Source organism: Thamnophis elegans, chromosome 16 (genome assembly GCF_009769535.1).
Source record: "Thamnophis elegans isolate rThaEle1 chromosome 16, rThaEle1.pri, whole genome shotgun sequence".
Classification (NCBI taxonomy): Eukaryota; Metazoa; Chordata; class Lepidosauria; order Squamata; family Colubridae; genus Thamnophis; species Thamnophis elegans.
The window spans coordinates 8546259-8573031 of record NC_045556.1 but is presented as its reverse complement, the minus strand read 5'-3'; the positions used below and the strand labels follow the sequence as shown (position 1 = coordinate 8573031).

Genomic DNA, 26773 nt, shown 5'->3' with positions numbered 1-26773 from the left:
GTTTAAAGTTAGCCTAGCAAGGAGAAGCTAAGTTCAATGTAAAGATGTTATCAATTTTTTATTCTTTTTTCCAATATATTTTAGATTGTTTTTGTTAAAAGATTTATACCGTGTATGGGTTCTGGGAAGCCGGGAGAGGGAAGGCTGGGGGGGGGGGGTTGGGGGGAGGGGGAGGAGGGAGAAAAAAATAAAAATAAAAGATAAAACATAATAAGGAAGGCTGAGCGCCAAAGAATGGAGGCCTTTGAACTCTGGTGCTGGAGAAGACTCCTGTGAGTCCCTTGGACTGCAAGGCCTTCCAAGCGGTCAGTCCTAGAGGAGATCAACCCTGACTGTTCTTTAGAAGGCCAGATCCTGAAGATGAAACTCAAAGACTTTGCCCACCTGATGAGAAGGAAGGACTCCCTGGAGAAGAGCCTCATGCTGGGAACGATGGAGGGCAAAAGAAGAAGAAGGGGATGGCAGAGAATGAGGTGGCGGGATGGAGTCACTGAAGCCATCGGTGGGAGCTTCAATGGACTCCAGAGGATGGTAGAGGACAGGAAGACTTGGAGGAACTTGTCCATGGGGTTGCGATGGGTCGGACACAACTTTGCAACTAACAAATTGAATCCAAACCAAATCTTTCCTTATAGGGCTGGCCGAATGCTAGCATCCATCTGCAGAGGGGGACGCAGTATTGGGAGAAGCGGGGGGGGGGGGGACAATGGAGAAAGACTGAATCTACTGGAGAGGATTGCAAAGCTATAGGGACAGACACCCCCCCCCCCCCCAGCCTGGAAAAAAAAAGTGGGGCTGCTGAAACGAAGTCCAGGGAAATGTACTACAGAGGAGGTAGAAGAGGAGGAAGGCTAACTCCAGAAACACGCCGTTCCTTCTCAGGCGCCTCTCTCTCTGTCTCTCTCTCTCTCTGTCTCTCTCTGTCTCCCTCCCTCCCTCCCTCCCTCCCTCTCTCTCTCTCTCTCCCCCTCACTCCCTCCCTCCCTCTCTCTCTCTCTCCCACTCCCCTCCCTCCCTCCTTCCCTCTCTCTCTCTCTCCCCTCCCTCCCTCCCTCTCTCTCTCTCTCTCTCTCTCTCCCCCCTCCCTCCCTCCCTCCCTCCCTCTCTCTCTCTCTCTCTCTCCCCCTCCCTCCCTCCCTCCCTCTCTCTCTCTCTCTCTCTCTCTCTGTGTCTCCCCACCCCACCCCGCAGCCAGCGCCGCCCACCTGCCTTTTGGCTCCGCCCGAGCCGGCGACAGGCGCTTTTTTGGGGGGGAGAGGAGCAGGCTGGACCGGTCGCCGTGTCTGCTGCTGCTGAATGCGCTGGAAGCGACCCGGTTGCGGGGCTGGAATCGTCTCTCATCGCTTTCCCGGGACTCCGCGGTCCTGCAGGCGGCCGGGCGGCGCGGAGGACTTGGAGCTCCTGCCCTACTCGGTGCCCGGCACCGGAGCCTCCCCTGCGCGCCATGGACTCGGATTCTGGGGAGCTGAGCGACGGGGACTTGGTCTCCGCCGCAGGTAAGGCAAGCCGTGGCTTTCCGATGGAGGCGCGCGAAGGAAAAGACGCGGGTGGGAATCGGGCTGGCTGGGGAGAAAAGCCCCTTTTCCTCCTGGCTTCATGCCGCCAGTTCGGTTCCCGGTCCCGGCTCGCGAGTGGGCTGTGGTCCAGAAGGAAAATACTTTGCACATGCTCAGAGACTTGATAGGTGGCCGGACCTGGCTGAGCGCTCCTAAGTAACAAGCGGGGGGATGAGAGTCGGTCTCCTTCTCCGCCTAGGAAGAACAAGACCTTGGCAGGCTCGGCGAGTTCTCACGCTTGCCTAAACCAGTGTTTCTCAACCTTGGCAACTTGAAGATGTCGGGACTTCAACTCCCAGAATTCCCCAGCCAGCGAATGCTGGCTGGGGAATTCTGGGAGTTGAAGTCCGGACATCTTCAAGTTGCCAAGGTTGAGAAACACTGGCCTAAACCATGATTTCTTGAATTGGCTGCGTTCCCTGCTCTCTGCCAGGGTCAAATAAACCATAATGTGTGTTTGCCCTCAACGTACGCGTTTTAAGCGGAGGAGGGCACTTTGCAAGGGCTGTAATCACCAGAGGGAGGGAGAGTTTCGAGTTCGAGTTTCGAGTTTAATAAAAATTTGTATGCCGCCCGCTCCCATTGGGACTCTGGGCGGCTCACAACAAGACAGAAAAAAGACATTTAAAATTTAAAAATAGAAAATACAATATTAAAAGTCCACATCATCCATTCCATCTAAGCGGGGCTGGATATCAATCAACAGCCCCAGGCCTGCCGGTCTTGACGGCTTTATGGAAGGCCGGGAGAGTGGTAAGGGTCCGGATCTCTACGGGTAGATCGTTCCACAGGGCCCGCGCAGCAACAGAGAAGACCCTGGGGGGGGGGGGCGCCAGCCAACATTGTCCGGTTGACGGCACCCAGAGGAGACCCAACCTGTGCGATCTTGTTGGTCGTTGGGAGGTAAATGGCAGGAGACGGTCTCTCAAGTAGCCAGGTCCTAAGAGAGAGAGAGAGAGAGAGAGGGAGGGAGGGAGGGAGGGAGGGAGGGAGGGAGGGAGAAGGGAGGGAGGGAGAGGGAGAGAAAGAGGGGGGCAAGCAGGGGGTTGGACTAGAACAGTGTTTCTCAACCTTGGCAACTTGAAGATGTCTCTGTCTCTCTCTGTCTCCCTCCCTCCCTCGCTCTCTCTCTCTCTCCCCCCCCCTCCCTCCCTCCCTCCTCTCTCTCTCTCTCTCTCTCTCTCTCTCTCTGTGTCTCCCCACCTCTTCAAGTTGCCAAGGTTGAGAAACACTGGACTAGAAAACCTCCAAGGTCCCATCCCACTCTTGTTATTCTATACTATTCTAGAAGACCACTGCTTGGTCGGGTTTTAAGAAGTGCTTGGGATGGACTGGAGGGCCTTGGCTGGCATTGGTGACCAAGAGGTGGTCCAGAGTGGTCACCTTTGATAAAAGAGTTGATCAGGAAGGTCATGGTGCATCAAACTTAATTCTAACTTCTAAAATGGATGAGATTGTCACCTGTTGGGGTTCAGCAGTGATAAATGGGTTCCTTGAGAGAACATAATGTTTGTACTGTGTAAATGATTGGAATCCAGGGACCTGAATTCAAATGGCCACCCTGCTATAAAACTGATGGATGGATCCCGCGGTGGTGTGTAACTCACAATTGTTGTGATCCTAGTAAAAAAAAGTACATATTGCACCTTGAACTCTATCGAAAAAGGTTGCAGGTTATTTATTTATTTTAAAAATCATGTTTTGTTGATGTTTCCAGGTCAACGCTACTAATTTAAGTCAAATTTAGACTTCTAAATTTGTACCACTAGTAGTTATCTGTACACTAGTTGTACCATTGTGAATTGTTTTCCTTTTAACGGAACGGCAGTCTGGACCCTCACTGAATAGGTTCATATCTTGCACTAAGCCATGCCTTGTTTAATCACGGTTTATCAAAGCATCTCAATTAGATTCATATCCATGTTGAGGAATCCATCAACGTCACAGAACAGGTGGAAACCACGCTAGGGTTTGGTTCTTGGCATGTTGTGTGATTTCAGCCCTTCCTATGTAACAGAGTGGCTCTCTATGATCAGATGTCCGTGGAATCTATAGTTGGGGAAAGGCGCCTCCTTGAATGTGGGCATCTTCTAATGAGGATTGATCTTGGATTGAGGGAAAATACGTGAAGCCCAAGGCCAGTGAGAGGAAGACTCATGATTGAAAGGTGGATGAAGGATGCTTGCACATCATACAGTTCATACCAGTGTTTGTCAAGGCTGGCAACTTTCAGATGTGTGGACTTCAGCTGCCGGAATTCCCCAGCCAACGTAGATGGCATCTTGGCATGTTTGTTGCCAGCATGGCTGGATCTTGGATAAGTTAGCAATAGCAATAGCAGTTGGACTTATATACCACTTCATAGGGATTTCAGCCCTCTCTAAGCCGTTTACAGAGTCAGCATATTGCCCCCAAACAACAATCCGGGTCCTCATTTTACCCACCTCGGAAGGATGGAAGGCTGAGTCAACCCTGAGCCGGTGAGATTTGAACAGCCGAACTGTAGAACTGCAGTCAGCTGAAGAAGCCTGTAGTGCTGCATTTAACCACTGTGCCACCTCGGTTCTAAAAGTTGAAGAAGGCCTTCAATCGGTCCCAATCCAGAACCAGTGGTGGGTTTCCAAGATTTTTAGAACCTCTTCTACAGGTGTGGCCTGCTTTGTGGGAGTAGTTTGCCAGACATGTGACCAGGTGGGAGTGGCTTGCTGGCCATGTGACCATGTGGGAGTGGCTTGCCAGCCATGTGACTGAGTGGGCGTGGCCAACTTGTAAAATGTGGTGAAACTCACTTAACAACGCCCTTGCTTAGCAACCAAAATGTTGGCTCAGAAACTCTGGCATTTGAAGCATGCAAGTCTTAAAGCTGTCAAGTTATAAGACCCTTGCACCCCTAACCCTTTAGGGGAAACCCCCCCCCAGGGGTGTTCAAACTAGACAGCTTTAAGACTTGTGGACTTCAACTCCCAGAATTCCTCCTCTCGCTCTTCATCTTGATGAAGTGCGGATGGGGGGGAGGGGAGGGAGCTGGAACCGGTTCTAAACGGCACGGTAGATTTGTGGAACCTCTTCTCTAGAAGAGCTTAGAACTGGCAGGAACCCACCCCTGTCCAGAACCAACCCCCTTTTAAGTGTGGCTTGTCTTAGCCATGGTTTATCAGCAAGTCATATTATATTGATTGTTTCCTAGTATGATTTGATTGCTTATTTGTACCCTATGGCTATCATTAAGTGTTGTACCTCATAATTCGTGACGAATGTATTTTTTATGTACAGTAAGAGCCTATGCACCAAAGACAAATTCCTTGTGTGTCACTTGGCCAATAAAGAATTCTATTCCATTCCACTCCACTTCACTCCACTCCACTCCACTCTATTCTACTCTGCCCCTTTGAGATCTGTGAACTCCACCTTTTAAGGTGAAATGCCACATGGCAAGCTAACTTGGCTTCTTCCAGCGCTACACCGCTATCCCCAGTCTCTTCACTTTTTGAATATATTTGCCTTGGGCAGTGTCTAGTCCACGGTTCCACCACAAAATCGCGGAGGACAAAATCGCAATCGACGAAAGCGCGCATTTGACGTCATCACAGCGCGACAAAAACATCACGCTGTGATTGAAAAATGTAAAAATAAAGCTAAAACCTTACCCTAACCCCCCCAAACCTAACCCTAAACCTAACCCTAAACCTAACCCTTAACCTAACCCTAAATCTAACCCTAAACCTAACCGTTAACGTAACGCTAAACCTAATGCTAACCCTTAACCTAATGCTAAATGTAACCCTAACGCTCTAAACCTAACCCTTGTGGACTAGCGCGACCCGTCAAAACCGCGGAGGACAAAATCGCGCTCGCCAAAAGCGCGCATGTGACGTCAACACAGCGCGACGAAAAAAATTAAACATTGAAATAAAATTAAAATTAAAGCAAGCCGATTCCTGTACTGGAAAAATACAATTCTTTTGTTTTTATTCTCTGACCTGGTGGAAGAAAACTTTCCCTGATGCAAATTTCTCCAGAAAGTTGGTATTTGAGGTTGAACTGCACCTGGGGCTCTGAAAAGCAAGCATGGATTCTCAGATTTTGGCACTGGGTCGAAGCTACATAAACCAGCTGTTTTCCCTGGATGGGAACCAGATAAGATTTCCAAACAAAACCAGATGGGAAAAATCTGCTTTTGGTAGAGACGATTCCTGTAAAAGGATTACATGCGTCATACTTATCCCATCCAATAACCAAAAATGAGGGTGTATGGACCAATGTGTAGGATTTAAAAATGTATCCTTGTAGAGTTACAAGTTCAACTATATCTGTGCTTGCCTAATCTCGATGGAAGTGGAAACTGAATATTAACAGAACAACAGCATAACAGAGTTAGAAGGAACCTTGGAGGTCTTCTAGTCTAACCTCCTGCTCAAAGAGAAAACCCTATAACCAGGGCAACCTTAAACACTCAAAAGAGCCATTTGGACCTATTTCCCACACAAAAGAAAACGCCGGGAGCTACAAAAACCTTCCCGTGCCTGACTATTTCCTGAGCGGCCACAAAACTAGTTGAATTAATTGTTCTGTTTTCTTCTGAAACTTTTATTTTCTTGGATTTAATCATGGTTGGCATACCAGGGGATTGAAAAGCTCAATAAATCACGTGCCAGCAGCCATCGCACATTGGCAGTTGTGACGCATATTTTGAGCAACAGGGAGCCACAGCAGAGGGATGAAAGAGCCACATGTGGGCTCCAGAGCCACAGCATAGTGATGAAAGAGCCACATGCAGCTCCAGAACTGTGGGTGGCTGAACCCCTGCCCTATACCATTTCAAACAAATGGCTGTCCAATCTCTTCTTATAAACCTCCAGAGTCAAAGCACCCACAACTTCTGGAAGCAAGTCTTTCCACAGATCGTTTTCCCCATCAAGAAAATTTCTTCTTCTTCTAGGTTGCTTCCCTCCTTGATTAGTTTCCATCCACTGCTTCGTGTCCTGCCCAATTGCTTGAGGTTTGCAAGTTCTCATCAAATCGTGCTATTAATCTAAGAGTTTTTATGAGCGTGGTTTTACTGTTTACCTTCCTCTGGGAGAGAAACATAAATATAAAATAGATCATTGGCTGACTTGCCACTATCACAGGAACAGTATTTCTCAAACCTGGCCACTTTAAAGTATGTGGACTTAAAAACACTCGGGATAGAACTGAATCTGTTTCAAGTTAGAAAGATAGAGTTAGTTCGCCCTGTGTCATAAAGCCAAAACTTTTTCCTGCATATCTCTCGTTCGTATCAGTAGAGCTCAGATTTGAGAGAGCAAATCAAAGACTAATATTTACAATAAAGAATGAGTCCGGAGTAAATTGTTTAAAAATATGCTTCTATTTTGGTTACAGGATTTACATTCACATTACATGTGAATTCTGGTGGTGGTGGTGGGGGGAACTGTTGCAAGAGGTCTGGCCTCAATACAACACATTTATTATTCTCAACGTTGAGAATAATAAAAACACTTTTTACCAATGTAATCACTAGGATTTGATACTAGTCTTCTCTGGATAGTTCGCTAGGAAGGCAAGTTACTTTTTAAAAAAAATGTTTAAAGACACAAACTGTACTGAAAAGTGGAAGCAGACAATAAAATGCGACTTTCAAAACTATGCGGTGGAAAGGATATTTCTTTTAAAAAAAAAGCTTATTAGCAAGGAACTGGGGAACGTTAAAATATCTGATCTTCTCAACATCTACTATAGCCAGGAATACAGTAGATGAAGTACATACATAGTAGAAAGGATTGTAACCATGTTCATCCACTTTTTTGATAGTATAGCTTTGCAGGCTATAAATACAGACTTGAAAACTTTTTGATATATGCTTTCAATACCCAGAATTTCCTGGACACTGTTAGGAATTCTGGGAGAGAAGTGTCAACATTGAGAAACAGTGAGCAAAAGTTATTTAGCAATAGCAATAGCAGTTAGACTTATATACCGCTTCATAGGGCTTTCAGCCCTCTCTAAGCGGTTTACAGAGTCAGCATATTGCCCCCAACAACAATCCGGGTCCTCATTTTACCCACCTCGGAAGGATGGAAGGCTGAGTCAACCTTGAGCCGGTGAGATTTGAACAGCTGAACTGCTGAACTGCAGTCAGCTGAAGTAGCCTGCAGTGCTGCACTCTAACCACTGCGCCACCTCGGCTCTATTTGGGATCTTCACCCGTCAAAAGAATTATTATTATTTTGTCCAATCTGGAAGTGAGCTAAGAAGAAGTGTTAGAAATTCAAAGGTGCTTTTTCAAGAGGGACTGGACTTTCTCATTTTTTTTTCTTAGAAGACGTTTTCACTTCTCATCCAAGAAGCTTCTTCAACTCTGACTGGATGGTGGGGAATGGATGACTGAGAATCTCCATATAGATTGATCAGTGGTGGGTTTCAAATTTTTTTAGAACCTCTTCTGTAGGTGTGGCCTGCTTTGTGGGAGTGGCTTGCCGGCCATGTGACTGGGTGGGAGTGGCTTGCTGGCCATGTGACCTGGTGAGAGTGGCTTGCCAGCCGTGTGACTGGGTGGGCTGACCAACTTGTAAAATGTGGTGAAACTCACTTAACAACGCTCTTGCTTAGCAACCAAAATGTTGGTTCAGAAACTCTGGCATTTGAAGCACGCAAGTCTTAAAGTTGTCAAGTTACAAGACCCTTGCACCCCCTAACCCTTTAGGAAAAAAACCACAGGGGTGTTCAAACTTGACAGCTTTAAGACTTGTGGACTTCAACTCCCAGAATTCCTCCTCCCGCTCTTCATCTTGATGAAGTGCGGACGGGGGGAGGGGAGGGAGCTGGAACCGGTTCTAAATGGCACGGTAGATTTGTGGAACCTCTTCTATAGAAGAGTTTAGAACTGGCAGGAACCCATCCCTGAGACTGATAGAAGTTCATTACAAATGTGTTGGTAAAAATCATGTTAAGGTAGAACACTGTTGTGGCCTGACAGTGGCCAACGGAGCTAGCAGCAGAGTCAGACAGTGAGGAGGTTGGGGAGGAACCTGGGCCAGTCCTGGAGTCTGGGGAAGGCTCGGATGAGGGCTCTGTATCGAAGGCAGAGAGGGGGGCCAGAGCCGTATGCCAGTTATCAGCTGCCTTCAGAGTCAGAAATCAGTGAGGCAGAAGAACAGCTGGAGCCTGTTCCCAATGTGCACATGCACAGAGTTGCCAGACGAAGGGTAAGGCCACAGGTGGACGATGAATGGCCCCTCCCAGAGGAAATAAAAGTGGAGCGAAAGGGGAGTGGAGTTTGCAGGAGACAATCAGTTCGCTTCAGTGGTGGCTCGTGACTCTCCAAGACTCCTTGCCAAGTTTTGCAGATATCGGCCTGGCAGCTCTCCAAAAGCCAGATAAGGTCTGTGATTGTAAATCCTCCCTTGAAAGACTTTGCTGTATGTGATCCTCCTCCTACCTTCTTCTTCTCCTCCTCCTACCTTCTTCTTCCTCTTCCTTCCATCTTTGCCAGCCGTAGAGCCTTCTCCAGAGAGAAGCTAACTCCCCTGCATTAGGTGTCTGAAGTAGTGTCTATGTCAGCTTTGGAAGCCATATTAGGTTTAGGTTTAGGTTTATTCGATTTATATGCCGCCCTTCTCCCAAGGACTCAGGGCGGCGTACAACAATGAAAAGAAACACATAATACAAAAGTTAAAAAAAAATTAAATAGAATATCCCAAACCCAATTAAAATTGACAATGACATTTTTTAAAAAATAAAATCGAATTAAAATTAACAGTGATCAATAATTTATTTTGTTTTATTCAGGCCAGGCTGGCTTGCTGGAAAAGCCAACTTTTTAGGGTGCGTCGGAAGGACCGGAAGTCGGGGATTATACGAAGCTCCGGGGGGCAGCTGATTCCAGAGGGAAGGCGCTCCCACAGAGAAGGCTCTCCCCCTGGGGGTCGCTAGCCGACACTGTCTGGCCGACGGCACCCTGCGGAGGCCAACTCTGTGGGATCGCACTGGACGGTGGGAGGCTACCGGTGGCAGTAGGTGGTCTCGCAGGTACCCTGGGCCTAAGCCATGGAGTGCTTTAAAGATCATAATTAGTACCGAGAGCCGAGGTGGCGCAGTGGTTAAATGCAGCACTGCAGGCTACTTCAGCTGACTGCAGTTCAGCAGTTCAGCTGTTCAAATCCTACCAGGCTCAAGGTTGACTCAGCCTTCCATCCTTCCGAGGTGGGTGAAATGAGGACCCAGACTGTGGGGGCGATATGCTGACTCTGTAAACCGCTTAGAGAGGGCTGAAAGCCCTATGAAGCGGTATATAAGTCTAACTATTGCTATTGTTACCTTGAATCGCACCCGGAAGACAACCGGCAACCAGTGCAGGCCGCCTAAAAGGGGCGTAACATGGGAGCACCTAGGTGCCCCCATGATAACCCGCGCAGCCGCATTCTGGACCAGTTGAAGCTTCCGGGTGCTCTTCAAGGGCAGCCCCATGTATTAACACCGGAAGCTTCCAAGCTGCCGCATTCTTGTGCCTGGGAAAGTAGGAGGAGTGGATTTAGTAGAAGGAATGTAGTTAAGACATAATAGCATTCTTCTTTCCTGTCACTGTCATGTTAGTCTTGCACCTGGAGGAGGAGTGGTTGAAGTGATGCCTTGAGTTGGCGACGGAGGGGAATTGGACCATGTGATGGACTGATGGGTGCAGGTCTTGGGTTTGGGCTTTTGACTTACTGAGAGAAAACCCGGAACTCTCTGATTCGGGTTTCCCCAGATGTGCCAGTATAGCTACTCCAATAAAAGGGAACTTTGAGAAAACGCCTGTCTTGGAGTTTTCAATTGGAGTTGGGGTTCTTCTGGAATGCTGACAGTCTAATTTGAGTCTAATCCTGTGTGCCTTGAGTGAGGAGTCTGGGCTGACGGTTCCACCACAAATCCGCGAAGCCCTTCTGCGCGGAGACATAAGCGCGAAGACTAAATCGCGCCGTTCTAAGCGCTAGGGAAAAACGCGACCCTACCGCAATGACATAATCGCGGAGGGCAAAATCGCGCATTCCCAAGCACTCACTACCCTAAACCTAACCCTAAACCTAACCCTAAACCTAACGCTAAACCTAACGCTAAACCTAAACCTAACGCTAAACCTAACGCTAAACCTAACCCTAACGCTAAACCTAACGCTAAACCTAACCCTAAACCTAAACCTAACCCTAACGCTAAACCTAACGCTAAACCTAACCCTAAACCTAACCCTAACCCTAAACCTAACGCTAAACCTAACCCTAAACCTAACCCTAAAACAAACCCTAAAACAAACCCCTAAACCTAATCCTAACACTTACCTTAAATGAAGTCGCCTTTCTGCCGTGGCGCCGTTTTAAAGCGCCCTTCTGTTGCTGCGCTGTTGTCGCAGCAGTGATGATGTGCGGTGATGACGTCGCGGCCTTATCGCCGCGATTTTATCGCCGCGATTTTGACCAGCATGGTTTTGTCGTGCCACGGGGCTGACTTGTTTGGTTATCTACTGGTTTGCTTTCTTGGCTATCCATGAGCATTCTCAGAAGTCTTCTCCAGCATCAAAGTTCAAAGGCATAAAAATGGGGTAGTCGCTGAAGGAAATAGCCAAGCAGCAGATGTTCACAGTCATAGGAACTGGGGGATGAAATTACTCTGTGACTGTTAATTAGTATCCAAAGAGGCACTTCCTTTCAAGAGGTTTAAAATGTGAATTGGGGGGGGGGGGGAATTGAGGATAGGAAAGAACAGTGGGTGGGAAACTTAAGTTGTACTTTGAGAAGAACATATCTGTTCATAGATGATGGAGAAGATCTAGGAGTGCTAAAATAAAAGAATAACAGAGTTGGAAATGACCTTCGAGGTCTTCTAGTCCACCCCCTGCTCAAGCAGGAAGCCCTATACTATGTCAGACAAATGATTGTCCAATCTCTTCTTAAAAACCTCCAATGTTCGGGCACCCACAACTTCTGGTGGCAAGCTGTTCCACGGATTAATTGTTCTCACGGTCAGGATATTTCTAGCTTGTAAGTCACGTGACTGGGGCGTTTGTCAGGTTGAAAATGACCCTAGATAAGCCGTCATAACTTTGAACAATTGCTAAGCAACCGGTCATAAGTTAAGGACCGTGCATAATGTGTAACTGTGGACATGTATGAGAAAAAATGTCCATGCTCCAGGCTAGAGATGGAGTTGGCACACAAACTAATAGATAAATTCTATTAGTTTGTGTTTATCTATTAGTTTGTGTGCCCAGAAATGGAAAAACAAATTAATCCCAAGCGAAGATGAAATAATAAGGAAGGTTATGGACTGTGCCGAAATGGACAAACTAACTAAAGAAATCCAGGGAAAAGAAGAATCAGAATTCTACCAGATATGGGATAAATGGTGTAAGTGGATGGAGGAAAGGAACAAGAATCAATGAAGGAATATAACAAAACTCAAAAAATAATAGTTATGGGTAAAATAAGAGGGTTAAGAATGGTGAAATTCAAATGAAATACAATAGAAGGGGAAATAGCAATAGCAATAGCAGTTAGACTTATATACCGCTTCATAGGGCTTTCAGCCCTCTCTAAGCGGTTTACAGAGTCAGCATATCGCCCCCACAATCTGGGTCCTCATTTCACCCACCTCGGAAGGATGGAAGGCTGAGTCAACTCTGAGCCGGTGAGATTTGAACTGTCGAACTGCAGAACTGCAGTCAGCTGAAGTAGCCTGCAGTGCTGCATTTAACCACTGCGCCACCTCATATAGTATAAGGTGAGCGGTATCGATTGATGACTGCTATTATAAAGAACAGGAAGTTCCTGTTCGTACTGTATTGTATAAATGTGGTGTACGTCTAACTTTTGTGTGTGTGTATTTTACATGTTTGTCAATTAAAATCTTTATTTTAAAAAAAAATAGATAAATTAATAAAGAAAAAGTCGTCGTAGCGAACAAGCTAAATGTCAGAAAAGGGTGCCTGGTTTTCAAATTCTCTGCAACTTTTCCTGAATGAGGTGTCGAGAAATTGAAGGGATGGGGTAAATGCAGAGGTGGCATTCAGCCACTTCTCTCCGGTTCGGGCCAACTGGTAGTGGCGGCTGCGAGAACTGGCAGCAACCCAGGCCTGCCAAGCCCCCGAACCGGTTTTCCAGGGGGTGCCATAGGCACCGCCATCTTGTTTTTTGCTTCTGCACATACGCAGAACAATTTTTATTGTACTGTGCGTGCCCTCCGGAGGTGGGTTCCTGCCAGTTCTAACCTCTTCTATAGAAGAGGTTCCACAAATCTACACTGCTGTTTAGAACTGGTTCCAGCTCCCTCTCCCCGCCCGTCCGCACATCATCAAGATGAAGCGCGAGAGGAGGAATTCTGGGAGTTGAAGTCCACAAGTCTTACAGCTGTCAAGTTGTAAGAGATTCAGAGATTCGGACCCTCACCTCTCTCCAGGCCTTCCGGAAGGCCGTCAAAAACTGGCTGTGCCGGCAGGCCTGGGGTTGATGAGTTCCCCTCCTCTCTCGACTTGTATGATTCTTGTTTATTTTAATCACGTGTATTGTGTTTTATGTTCCCTTTTTCCCCCTTTGAGTTGTTCGCCGCCCTGAGTCCCTCCCGGAGAATACAAATAAACTAAATCTGAAATCTGAATCTGAATACTCCTGGGGGTTTTTTTTCTAAAGGGTTAGGGGTACAAGGGTCTTGTAACTTGACAGCTTTAAGACTTGCACACTTCAATGCCAGAGTTCCTGAGTCAATATGACTGGAGGAGGAATTCTGGGAGTTGAAGTCCACAAGTCTTAAAGCTATCAAGTTTGAACACTCCTGGGTTTTTTTTTCTATAGGGTTAGGGGTGCAAGGCTCTTGTAACTTGACAGCTTTAAGGCTTGCATGCTTCAAATGCCAGAGTTTCTGAGCCAACATTTTGGTTGCTAAGCAAGAGCGTTGTTAAGTGAGTTTCACCACATTTTACAAGTTGGCCACGCCCACCCAGTCACATGACTGTCAAGCCACTCCCACCCAGTCACATGGATGGCAAGCCACTCCCACCCAGTCACATGGCCAGCAAGCCACTCCCACAAAGCAGGCCACACCTACAGCAGAGGTTCTAAAAAAATTTGTAACCCACCATTGATGCACACCCACAAGCGAACCAGTAGTAGTGACTGCCGGAACCCACCACTGTGCTCCTCCGCTTCCAGGAGTCCCCACACAGCCCGAGGTGGCGCAGTGGTTAGGGTGTAGTACTGCAGCCACTTCAGCTGACTGCTAGTTCTGCAGTTCGGCGGTTCAAATCTCACCGGCTCAGGGTTGACTCAGCCTTCCATCCTTCCGAGGTGGGTAAAATGAGGACCCGGATTGTTGTTGGGGGCAATATGCCGATTCTGTAAACCGCTTAGAGAGGGCTGAAAGCCCTATGAAGCGGTATATAAGCCTAACTGCTATTGCTATTGCTATTGCTACCGGTAAATGCAGAGCCTGGGGGGGGGGCATTTTTGCCCTCCTGGAGGCTAAGCCTCCGGAGCCCAGGGAGGGCAAAAACACTTCCCCCCCCCCCACGGTGCAGTAGGCCAACTAGGCCACCCCCACCATGGCCACACCCATGCAGCAACCGGGCAGAGAAACCCTTGCTAAATTTTCCGAAGCCCACCCCTGGAGGGGAACCCAGGGCTTGGCTGCAGCTTAGAAAATACAGGGTTGAAATCTCAAATGAGCTCTTCCTTTGGCTGCATGCATGAGGCCTGCAAGGGAAAAAGACCCAGAGGTCTTCTCAGAGTTTCCACAAAATCCAGTTACTCTGAATGTGAAGAGTTGGCGCAGGAGAGACATTGCATTTCATTAACTCTCAGGTCTATTGCAACCAGCGACGGGGTGGGTGGATGGGGGGAAGCTGGCAACGGCTTTTTCTTTGACGGAATGCTTCTCTCCCCCCTCTTTTTTTGGGGGGGGGTACAACTTCAGCCCAGTGGAGGTCAAACATGTGACTGCTTTGGCAGCTGGCCGTCCAAATGAAGTTTGCACCCAGCTGTGGAGTTGTCTAAATCGGTTTGCTGCCTCGTCCAGGAATTCCTTTCCCTGCCAGCTGAAGCCTCCAAAACCGCTTCCGTGTTTTCTATTCCTCCTGACATGAAAAAGTGGACGCTCATTAAATCATACCGTGGACAGCTTCTCCAAATTAGTAGAAGGAAGATAAATATTGCCAGGAAGCGCTGTCCTGCATTTCAACATTATTTATGAGAGGGGGTGGGGGGGGCGCTATGACTGGGAAGTCAGAGTCTAATTTATCGGCCTGGTGCTTGTATCTTTTATGATCTAATTTGCAACATCGAGCAATCATTTTTCCATAAACTCTCGTGCTTCGTACTTTATGATCTGCCTTCCATGGAAGGTCCAAAACAGAAGTATTCCCTCTAGTCCTCGGAACAGGTTTTAATGGGCTTGAAATTGCCTCGGTTTGTGATTCGGTTTCCAAGTTGCAAAACTGAGTAGAAAAAAATCCTGCATAAAGTGAGGTGGTGTTTTTTTTTGCAAAGCCACAGTTGCATTTAAAAGTGGGGGAGAAATGGGGGCTATAACCCTAACCCAGCAGGATATCAAACCTAGAGTGGGGAGGAGATTGAAAAAATGTTATATTATTATTGTAGGCCTGCAGTCATATTCCTTTTAGGATCTTTGGCCTGCCACACTTTCTATTATTTTACTATGCTGTTTCATTAGTGGCAGTGGTGGGTTTCAAAAAAATTTGGAACCTACTCTGTGGGTGTGGCCTCCTTTATGGGAGTGGCTTGCCAGCCATGTGACCTGGTGGGAGTGGCTTGCCGGCCATGTGTTTTCTCCCCCCCCCCATCTCTCTCTTTCCTTCCTTTTGTCTCTCTGTCCCTTTTTTCTTTTTTTCTTTCATCTCTCTCTCACTCTTTTTTTTCTTTTTTCTTTCTTTCTTTATTTCTTCCTTTCTTTCTCTCTTTCTCTCTCTCTTTGTCAGTCTGTCTGTCTCTGTGTGCGTGTGTTTGTGTGTGTGGCAGTGGTGGGTTTCAAAAAATTTTGGAACCTTAGAGCCGAGGTGGCGCAGTGGGTAGAGTGCAGTACCGCAGGCCACTTCAGCTGACTGCTAGATCAGCAGTTCAGTGGTTCAAATCTCACCGGCTCAGGGTTGACTCAGCCTTCCATCCTTCCGAGGTGGGTGAAATGAGGACCCAGATTGTTGTTGGGGGCGATATGCTGACTCTGTAAACCGCTTAGAGAGGGCTGAAAGCCCTATGAAGCGGTATATAAGTCTAACTGCTATTGCTATTGCTATTCTGTAGGTGTGGCCTGCTTTCCAGGTCCCACTGGTGGAACCTCTTCTAACCGGTTCGGTAGATTTGACGAACCAGTTCTACTGAATAGGTGCGAACTGGTAGGAACCCACCTCTTATTAGTGATGTAATTGGGAAGGGGAATAGTAAGGAGTAGAATTGTAGAATGTGTTGTTGTCAAAATAAAACATTCCTTTCTAGAAGCCCAAGGTCATCCTTTGTCTCCGTACCTCTGCACCTGACCAGAACTAGATGGGTGGAAATGCCAGCGTGGCAGTGGAAGATTGGACCATGTGATGGACTTGTGGGTATGGGGGCAAGATCTTGAACTTTCAACTGGGTGGGAAAACCCGGGAAGCTTTCAGATTCAGGTTTCCCACAGATAAGCCAACATGTCTCTCTTAATAAATTGGAAGTTTGAGGAAAGTTCTGCCTTGGATTCTGATTTAAGTTTGGATGATATTTGGACTGCTGACAATTATCTTTGATTTAAATTCAGGTAAAATGAAATGAAATTAGTTAGCCTGGATAAGGACTCCTCTGTGTTCAAATGAACTGACCTGCGTGCCTTATTTAAGAGGGACTACGTGCAGTTCCTCAGCAGTTAAAGTGGGGGGTGGCCTGCTACAGGTTCGCCCGTGTTCGGGAGAACCCATAGCTAATGGCCGGTTAGGAGAACCTCCAAATTTCACTGTTCGCTGACATAAATTGTTTCAACTCCTATCCTCAAAATGATGTTATAGAGCACTGCACACCAGAACAACTAGACACGAGGACAGTATTTTTCCCCGAAGGCCATCACTCTGCTAAACAAAGAATTCTCTCAACGCTGTCAAGCTATTTACTAAGTCTGCCTTACTATTACTATTAATTTTCTCATTGTCCCATCGTCACCTGTCTCCTCCCACCTATGACTGCAGGACTGTAACTTTGTTGCTTGTATTCTTACAATTTATATTGATTGTTTCCTAGTATGATTTGATTGCTTATTTGTACCCTATGACTATCATTAAGTACAATAATAATACAATACAATACAATAGCAGAGTTGGAAGGGACCTTGGAGGTTTTCTAGTCCAACCTCCTGCCTAGGCAAGAAACCCTATACCCTTTCAGACAAATGGCTACCCAACATCTTCTTAAAGACTTCCAGTGTTGGGGCATTCACAACGTCTGAAGGCAAGTTGTTCCACTGATTGATTGTTCTAACTGTCAGGAAATTCCTCCTTATTTCTAAGTTGCTTCTCTCCTTGATGAGTTTCCACCCATTGCTTCTTGTCCTGCCCTCAGGTGCTTTGGAGAATAGCTTGACTCCCTCTTCTTTGTGGCAACCCCTGAGATATTGGAACACTGCTATCATGTCTCCCCTAGTCCTTTTTTTCATTAAACTAGACATACCCAGTTCCTGCAACCGTTCTTCGTATGTTTTAGTCTCCAGTCCTCTAATCATCTTTGTTACTCTTCTCTGCACTCTTTCTAGAGTCTCCACATCTTTTCTACATTGTGGCGACCAACACTGAATGCAGCATTCCAAGTGTGGCCTTGCCAAAGCATTATAAAGTGGTATTAACTCTTCACGGGATCTTGATTCTAGTGTTGTGTTGTACCTTATGATTCTTGGCGAATGTATCTTGTCTTTTATGTACACTGCACCAAAGACAAATTCCTTGTGTATCCAATCACACTTGGCCAATAACGAATTCTATTCTATTCTATTCTATTACACTCTAATCTACTTTATTCTAGATTTCTATTCTATTCTACATTCTATTGATATTGATTGTTTCCTGATTGCTTATTTGTACCCTATGACTATCATTAAGGGTTGCACCCGATTCTTCACAAATGTATCTTGTCTTTTTATGTACAATGAGAGCATCTGCACCAAAGACAAATTCCTTGTGTGTCCAATCACACTTGGCCAATAAAGAATTCTATTGTATTCTATTCTGTTCATGATTAATAAACATTATTTCCACCCAGCATTGCAGGCAGAAGATCTGCATTTTCTCCTTCTGTCGTCAGATATCCAAACACCTTTTTAAAAAAAAAAAAATTACTGGTATCTGTTTCCACCAAGCCAGCTTGCCATCATGGTGGCTGGTGAGGTGTTGTTTTCATGTTAGCTGGAAGAAGGTGTAATTTAGAACGGATCTGGATGGTTGCTGCATGTTTCATAATAGAGACCAGAAGAAACCTTGGTTGCTGTGGAAAGCAGTTTGTTCTCTGGGTTTTTTTTTTCTCCTTTCCCTTTTCCTTTTTTCTTCTGCTTCTTTTGTGCGCCTGAGGAGACTTATGAGTCAGCCAAGTGGTAAGGAGAGCGCCAAGAATGGAGGCCTTTAAGAAAAGGATTTTGCATGTTGTACATCACCCTCTGCAGAGACTCATGGGTCTTTCTGGACCTGGACGGATGAAGAGTTTTCTGAAGGGTAGTCATCTCCAGTAGAAAAGACTCACAAGCATCTCAAGGACTTGCCCGCTCTGTAGGCTAGGATTAGTATTAAATTAAAAACTCTGTAATTAGATCAAAGTGCACCACCGTGCATTTAATGAATGTTGGCACTGAAGCCTTGACTCTCCAGATGTTAATAGAATAGAATAGAATAGAATGGAATGGAATGGGGAGTACAGTAGAATAGAATAGAAGAAAGCATAGAATAGAAGGATGGAATGGAATAGAATAGAATAGAATTCTTTATTGGCCAGGTGTGATTGGAGACACAAGGAATTTGCCTTTGGTGCAGATGCTCTCAGTGTACATAAAGAAAAATAAAATAGAATACATTCATCAAGAATACCACCCTTAGTGATAGTCAAAGGTTACTAATAAGCAATCAAATCATACTAGGAAACAAATAAACAACATAAATTGTAAAGATATAAGCAACATGGTTATAGCCATAAGTGGGAAGAGATAGGTAGCAGGAAGGATGAGAAGAAGAATAGTAATACTGTCTTAGTAAATAATTTGAAAGGGTTGTGGGGATTAGTTGCTCAGCAGAGTGATGGCATTCAGGGAAAAACTCTCCTTGTGTCTAGTTGTTCTGCTGTGCAGTGCTCTATAGCTTTGTTTTGAGGGGAGATGTTGAAACAATTTATGTCCAGGATGCGAGGGGTCTGTAAATATTTTCACAGCCCTTTTTTTGACTCGTGCAGTATACAGGTCCTCAATGAAAGGCAGGTTGGCAATAATTGTTTTTTCTGCAGTTCTGATTATCCCTTGAAGTCCGTGACTGTCTTGTTGGATTGCAGAGGCAAACCAGACAGTTATAGAGATGCAGATGACAGACTCAATAATTCCTCTGTAGAACTGTATCAGCAGCTCTTTGAGAAGTTTGAAGCTTTCTGAGTATAGCTAAATTTGAATCAGATGTTCTGGGGATAAAATAACAGCCAGGTTAGGCCCATTACAGCCAACGATACATCTTATGGATGAGTTCTCTGTGTATATTGAAAAATGAGAGAGGGAGGGAGGGAGGGAGAGGGAGAGAGAGAGAGAGAGAATCTCACTTGTTCTCTACTGCCAGTTGTCACCAAGACAACGACATAGCTGTTTTCATGACTTCCATTACTGACCCATATCAAGGGGAATGTAAAAAGTCATATTAAGGAATTCCTGTTTCCCTTTTGAACAATGCAGCTGAAAAAGAATGAGTAATGGATTTCCATCCGTTTCTTTGCCTCTGATTCAGACGGTTTTAAGCTCGCTCTCTCTCTTTTAGCAGACTTTTTAGTCTTTAGATGGGAAGAGAAGCCATCTTTCAAAAATCTCAATTTTTTGGAAGAGAGAGTGGCGAGATGCCACTATATTTATTATAACGTGAGTGTAAATCCCATAATGAAAACAGGAGCAGATGTTAAACAATGTACTCATGATTCATCCTGTTACTATTGGATTTGCTGTCTGAATGTTGAGCCTGACTAATAGAAACGATAGATAGGCAGGAAAAGTGATGTTTTATAGCATCGGGCAAACTCTACATTACTAACTGGAAAGATCTCTCATGACTCAGACACACAATATTTAAAAGCTCTGTGGGGTTACGATAGGAGATAGAAATGAGATACATGTTGATTTACACACCACTGATCAGATTCGTAAGCCTTTACAGTACAATTGTTAAATGGGGGAAGGAAAACTGAGCAAAGGTCAGTCAGAATTATCAATAAAACCAGTGCCTCTCTCTTCTCAGACTCTGCTTGTGCTCCTATCAAAATTAAGGGGGAATCCTATTTCTGCAAGTTCAGGAGTAAACAGAAACAGAATAACAGAGTTAGAAGGAACTTTGGAGGTCTTCTAGTCCAACCCCCTGCCTAGGCAAGAAACCCTATACCCTTTCATACAAATGGCTATCCAACATCTTCTTAAAAACTTCCAGTGTTGGAGCATTTACAACTTCTGGAGGCAAGTTGTTTCACTGATTAATTGTTCTAACTGTCAGGAAATGTCTCCTCAGTTCTAAGTTGCTTCTCTCCTTGATTAGTTTAGCAATAGCAATAGCAATAGCAGTTAAATTTATATACCGCTTCATAGGGCTTTCAGCCCTCTCTAAGCGGTTTACAGAGTCAGCATATCGCCCCCAACAACAATCCGGGTCCTCATTTTACCCACCTCGGAAGGATGGAAGGCTGAGTCAACCCTGAGCCGGTGAGATTTGAACAGCCGAACTGCAGAACTGCAGTCAGCTGAAGTAGCCTGCAGTGCTGCATTTAACCACTGCGCCACCTCGGCTCTGTTTCCACCCATTGCTTCTTTTCCTACCCTCGGGTGCCTTGGAGAATAGTTTTGACTCCCTCTTCTGTGTGGCAGCCCCTGAGATATTGGAAGACTGCTATCATGTCTCCCCTAGTCCTTCTTTTCATCAAACTAGACGTACCCAGTTCCTGCAACCGTTCTTCATATGTTTTAGCCTCCAGTCCCCTAATCATCTTTGTTGCTCTTCTCTGCACTCTTTCTAGAGTTTTCACATCTTTTCTACATCGTGGTGACCAAAACTGAATGTTGTATTCCAAATGTGGCCTTACCAAGGCATTATAAAGTGGTATTAACCCTTCATGGGATCTTGATTCTATCCCTCTGTTTATGCAGCCTAGAACTGTGTTGGCTTTTTTGGCAGCTGCTGCACACGGCTGGCTCCTATTTAAATGGTTGTCCACTAGGACTCCAAGATCCCTCTCACAGTTACTACTATTGAGCAAGGTATCACCTATACTGTACCTGTGCATTTCGCTTTTCTTGCCTAAAGGTAGAACCTTACTTTTTCACCATTGAATTTCATTTTGTTAAATGGGAGAGTTCTTAGGATTTTCATAACACCCCCTCCCCCCCAAAAAAATTCGCCAAGATGACGATGCTTTAGCATAATTTCCAGAGGTGCGACCATTATGTCCGTGAGACTCACGGATACGCCTTGAGGGTCACTGAATGAAGTTGAAAAGTTGTTACACTTGATGGTCATCGTCTACAACGTATCAAAGTGTCAGCATTCCAAATACCATGCAGAATTAAATCAGAGTCGAAGGCAAAACTATGCTTAAAGTTCCAATTTAATAAGACAGGCATGTTGGCATCGTGCTGTGGGATTCCAACTCTGGAAGTTACATCAGAATCCCACCCAGTTAAAAGTTCATGATCTTGTCCCCACACTCACAATCCATCACATGGTCCAATCTTCTTCTTCCACGCTGGCGTCTATGCCCAACTGCTTACGGTCAGGTATGAAAGTGCGGAGACAAAGGATGACCTTGCTTCTAGTAAAGAATGAAAATAATACATTCCACAATCCTACTCCTTCTATTCCCCCCTCCCATCGACTATACTTAAAGAAACAGCATAATGAAATAAGAGAAAGTGTGAGAGGCCAAAATTCTAAAAGGAATATAAATGCAGGCCTGACACAATCACAGCTTCAACTTTGGCTTCGTATATTGTGTGAATCGAAAACCCAAGGTGTGGCATTCACCAGCACAGACTTTGATAACCCATTAGCACTGACTAATAATGCAACGTTTTGGACATCTAGCTCACAGTGTTATGGAACAGTGTTTCACAACCTCATCAACTTTAAGATGTGTGGACTTCAACTCCCCAAACACGTCTGGATTTGCTCCATCACTGTGCTGGAAAGCTGGGCCTGTTGGATTTCTGCCTCTTGAGCAGCTCTTACAGGCAGTGCCAGCTATGAAGTAGCTATGTGGCAAGTTGGCAAGCTGTTGCCACGAACAACCAAGCTTTATTGTCACAAGGAAATCATCTTTCCCCCCCTCCTCCTTTTTAACGGTCCTTATTAGCAGGCCAGGAAAGAGTTTAGAACTTGTTCGTATTCCTTCCAGGATAATCTTCCAATCTGTGTATGAAAAAAATACATAATTGGATTGCTTCTGGTGTTACTGGGGAGCAGGGGAAGATGATAGTTTTAAAATAGCCAGATATAAGATGGGTTTAATTCAAGAAAAAAATATTGGGTCACTGCTATCATTTACACAGCAGGCGCAGTGTAGTTGCTACCCTGATTGCAACTGACATTGTCTGCTTGCCAGATTTCATGAATGCAAGGACGGGCATGAATGAACCCGTGAAGAGTCTTCAGTTGCCAATTTTCTGTGCAACACTTTCACCCCAACTCCCCCACCCCCCCCCCCCCCCCCCCCACGTTGGCCTCCCCTACGAACTGCCAATCTGGAAACCTTGGCTGAAAGGTAGGAAGCCTTCATCAGCAAATCTAATCAGGAACTATTTATGGAAGAAGGACCATTGGCAAATTAAATACCCTACTTGGAGAAGGGTGAAGCACTAAGTCTTCAATCGCTTGCTTTCATCCATACAGAATGAGCCCCTCTGGAAAATGAGAGCCGAGGTGGCGCAGTGGTTCAATGCAGCACTGCAGGCTACTTCAGCTGACTGCAGTTCTGCAGTTCAGCTGTTCAAATCTCACCGGCTCAGGGTTGACTCAGCCTTTCATCCTTCCGAGGTGGGTAAAATGAGGACCCGGATTGTTGTTGGGGGCAATATGCTGACTCTGTAAACCGCTTAGAGAGGGCTGAAAGCCCTATGAAGCGGTATATAAGTCTTAACTGCTATTGCTATTGCTATTGCTATTCTGTAGGTGTGGTCTGCTTTCCGGATCCCACTGGTGGAACCTCTTCTAACTAGTTTGGTAGATTTGACAAACCGGTTCTACCGAATAAGTGCGAACTGGTAGGAACCCACCTCTTATTAGTGATGTAATTGGGAAGGGGAATAGTAAGGAGTAGAATTGTAGAATGTGTTGTTGTCAAAATAAAACATTCCTTTCTAGAAGCCCAAGGTCATCCTTTGTCTCCATACCTCTGCACCTGACCGGAACTAGATGGGTGGAAATGCCAGCGTGGCAGTGGAAGATTGGACCATGTGATGGACTTGTGGGTGTGGGGGCAAGATCTTGAAATTTCAACTGAGGACCCGGATTGTTGTTGGGGGCGATATGCTGACTCTGTAAACCGCTTAGAGAGGGCTGAAAGCCCTATGAAGCGGTATATAAGTCTTAACTGCTATTGCTATAAAGTACCTGAGGGCAGGACAAGAAGCAATGGGTGGAAACTATCACTTTATAAGGCCTTGGTAAGGCCACACTTGGAATACTGCATCCAGTTTTGGTTGCCACGATGTAAAAAGGACGTGGAGACTCTAGAAAGTGCAGAGAAGAGCAACAAAGAGGATTAGGGGACTGGAGACTAAAACATATGAGGAACTGTGTATGTCTAGTTTAATGAAGAACTAGGGGAGACATGACAGCAGTGTTCCTTTATCTCAGGGGTTGCCACAAAGAAGAGGGAGCCAAACTATTCTCCAAGGCACCTGAGGGTAGAACAAGAAGCAATGGGTGGAAACTCATCAAGGAGAGGAGCAACTTAGAACTAAGGAGAAATTTCCTGGCAGTGAGGGCAATTCATCAGTGGGACAACTTGCCTCCAGAAGGTGTTCCAACACTGGAAGTTTTTAAGAAGATGTTGGATAACCATTTGTCTGAAGTGGTGTAGGGTTTCCTGCCTAGGCAGGGGGTTGGACTAGAAGACCTCCAAGGGCCCTTCCAACTCTCTTATTCTTGGCTATCATGGCTTGCCAATGGTTTCTTCTGAAACTTCCTAGCCTTCAGTCTTCTGAAGCAGCTCTCTTGTGTGTAAATATCCACAGCTTTCAGCCTTAATTGGCTTAGCTCAGTAGATGTTTGACAAGTTTGGGGTTGCAATTAGAATCGCTGGAGACAAAAGAATTACACAGCAGATCAGACTTTAGATTTTTGCATTATGAGTGAACAATGCTCATGGCTCATCCCCATTTCTATTCAGATCTATTTCCATCCCTAAGTAACAAACAGGGGGGCTATTTTTAAACAATAGTCAAAAGAGAAATATCAGGCATTAAACTCGGGGTGACTAACACACCATACCAATGCCTGGAATGCTGATGAGAGAATTAGGGGACGCATGGCTGATGACTGCTTTCTTATTCAAAATTAGTCCCAACAACATTAATCGGCTTTCATGCCAATTAAATATGAGTTTACAATTATTGCTCTGATGAGATTCCAGCAACAGGCTAAGCCGCTGTGGTTGGATTTAGCCTTCTAGTGTTCTGAGTAGATACAAGCATTTTGGTTTGTTAAACCATGATTTTTTAAAATCTGTCTTGGCCTGATTCTGGACCCAGTTTTCTATAACGTAGCAAACTTTTTGAAGCTAGATGTCTATGCAAATTCTCAGCCATCCAGCTCATGGTTGTCCCAAAGGTGCTTTTTTCAAGGGGCAACTGAACTTTCTGGTTTTTATTTGAAGAAGTTTTGCTTCTCATCCTAGAAGCTTCCAGACCTGAAGAAGCTTCTTGGACAGTGGTGGGATTCAGCCGGTTCGTACCTATTCGGGAGAACCGGTTGTTAACTTTCTAAGCAGTTGGGAGAACCGGTTGTTGGAAGAAATCTCCTTTGGTTTTTCTCCACTTTACAGGGCTAATCCTGTAAGGAAGGCAGGGAGGAAACATTCTGGTGTTGTTTCTAGCCTAATCTTTGTTGCCTGCTTACAGAAACTTCCTCTCTGGTTAACCCTTAGGACATTGTAACAGCTAAGGCGAAGCGCCCATCGACGTGAGTGACATTGAGTTGGCCACGGCCATCCAGTCACATGACCACCGAGCCCCACCTACCCAGATGGTCATTAGGGCAGAGAACCGGTTGTTAAATTATTTGAATCCCACCACTGAAAGGAACCATGCTTCTTGGGGGGAAAAAAGCACTGTTGGGACAACCTTGAACCCAGAGTTGTAAACTGTATTTCACAGGTTCTATACCCCGAGAGGTTTTATGGGGTGTGTTTAGCCTAAGCCAAAGCAATGCTTCATCTCCCCATTTTCTACACCAAGAAGATTTTTACGCATTTATTCTAACTAGAATTATTACACTTAGCTGATTTTTTTTCATCAGCATATTTCTTCCCGACATTTGTTTACACCCCGGATCATCAGTGACTGATTGCACTGTTAAAACTATTTAAATATTTCTGCAAACCACGAGGTTCAGTTTGTTGAACCAGATTGCTTTCAGCCAAGGGCAGCGCCATTTTAGTTAACTGGGACAGTGATTTCCAGCAAAACGTGGGGAAATGCAGCTTTATTCCATCCACATTTACCTGGTATGGGTAGTCCTTGACTTACGACCAGTTAGGATGCAGAATTGCTAAGTAAGGTAGTTGTGAAGTGAGTCCCAATGGATTTTTGCTGTTAAGCAAATCACTGTAGTTCTGGAGTTACTTGTGTGTCGTTAAGGGAATCTGGCTTCCCCCATTGATTTGGATTGTCAGAGGCCAACAGAGACAATTGCAAATGGCGACGGGACACCGCAATCATTGTAACTGCAAGCCAGTTGCCAGGTCCCCAGGGTTTTTTTTTAACCATGTGAATATGGAGATGCTGAAACAGTTGTAAGTTTAACAGTCTTCATTCGTTCAGCCACAGCATTGAGTAGCAAAGGTTCAAGTTTTATATTTCTTGGCTCGTGGAAGGGATTTGGTTTTGTGCATTGTGTATTTGCATGCCTGTGTTGAACAGGCACCATATTTACATGCAAATAACATAGCTGAGCGACCCACGTATGGGGGGGTGGGGGGCAGAGAGAGAAAGAAAAAAAACCCTGTAACACTTTGTACGTTTTATTCGGCCATCTGGAGATAAAATATTTCGGGAATCTCACAGATGCTCACATAGTCTGCATTTATGATATGGGAAGGGCGAAGGAAATATTTTCGGAAGGTTCCATTTAAAGAACGCTTCGTATCCTTTCTGTCCTGTCGATAATTATAGTCTCAGTGCTTGTATCAATAATAGCCCTGAATATCTTCTGCTCTTTCTGATCCATTGATCTGAAGTTCACACAGATGCAGAGTTGAAATATATCCCCCTCCCAAAGTGATAGTCTTAAAAAAAAGCCTTAACTTGGTTATTCAACTAAACAATGTTCTGTTTAGTTCTGTCTCTCTCTCTCTCTCTCTCTCCCCCCCCCCTCTCTCTCTCACACACACACATATATATGATCTAGCTGTAGGTGAGCAAATCCAGTCTTTAGATAATTAAGACAGCTGAAATTATAAGGCAGGTCCTGGTTGGTGGTATCAAGTAAAGAGATGTCTTGTGTCCCAGTTCTAGATGAATTTCCAGATTTCAATAGAAGAGGATATGTGAGTTGAGCAAACATATCACTGCCTGTGATATTACCTGCAAGATAATGAGACATATGCCAGAAAACCACCAAGCTCAGAGAGCACCAAGGACACCATAGATGCGTGATAGCAAACCTATGGCACGCATGTCACAGGTGACACGCAGAGCCCACTCTGTGGGCATGCCAGCTGTCACCCCAGCCCAGCTGGTCTTCGGGTCTCTGCCATGCAGGTGCGGGGGGTGGGGTGCATGTGCGGAAG

At 45.4% G+C, this 26773-nt stretch overlaps 1 protein-coding gene across 1 annotated transcript in view; it reads left to right on the top strand.

Annotated features, from left to right (window-relative positions):
• Positions 1–1291: 1291 nt before the first annotated feature.
• The window catches only part of TNFAIP8L3 (TNF alpha induced protein 8 like 3), a 29987-nt gene continuing 4505 nt past the window's right edge, over positions 1292–26773 (top strand). Inside the window, exon 1 of the mRNA XM_032233398.1 lies at positions 1292–1496. Coding sequence (XP_032089289.1) covers positions 1445–1496 — 52 coding nt within the window. The 5' untranslated portion in view covers positions 1292–1444. The remainder of the gene's footprint in view (positions 1497–26773) is intronic.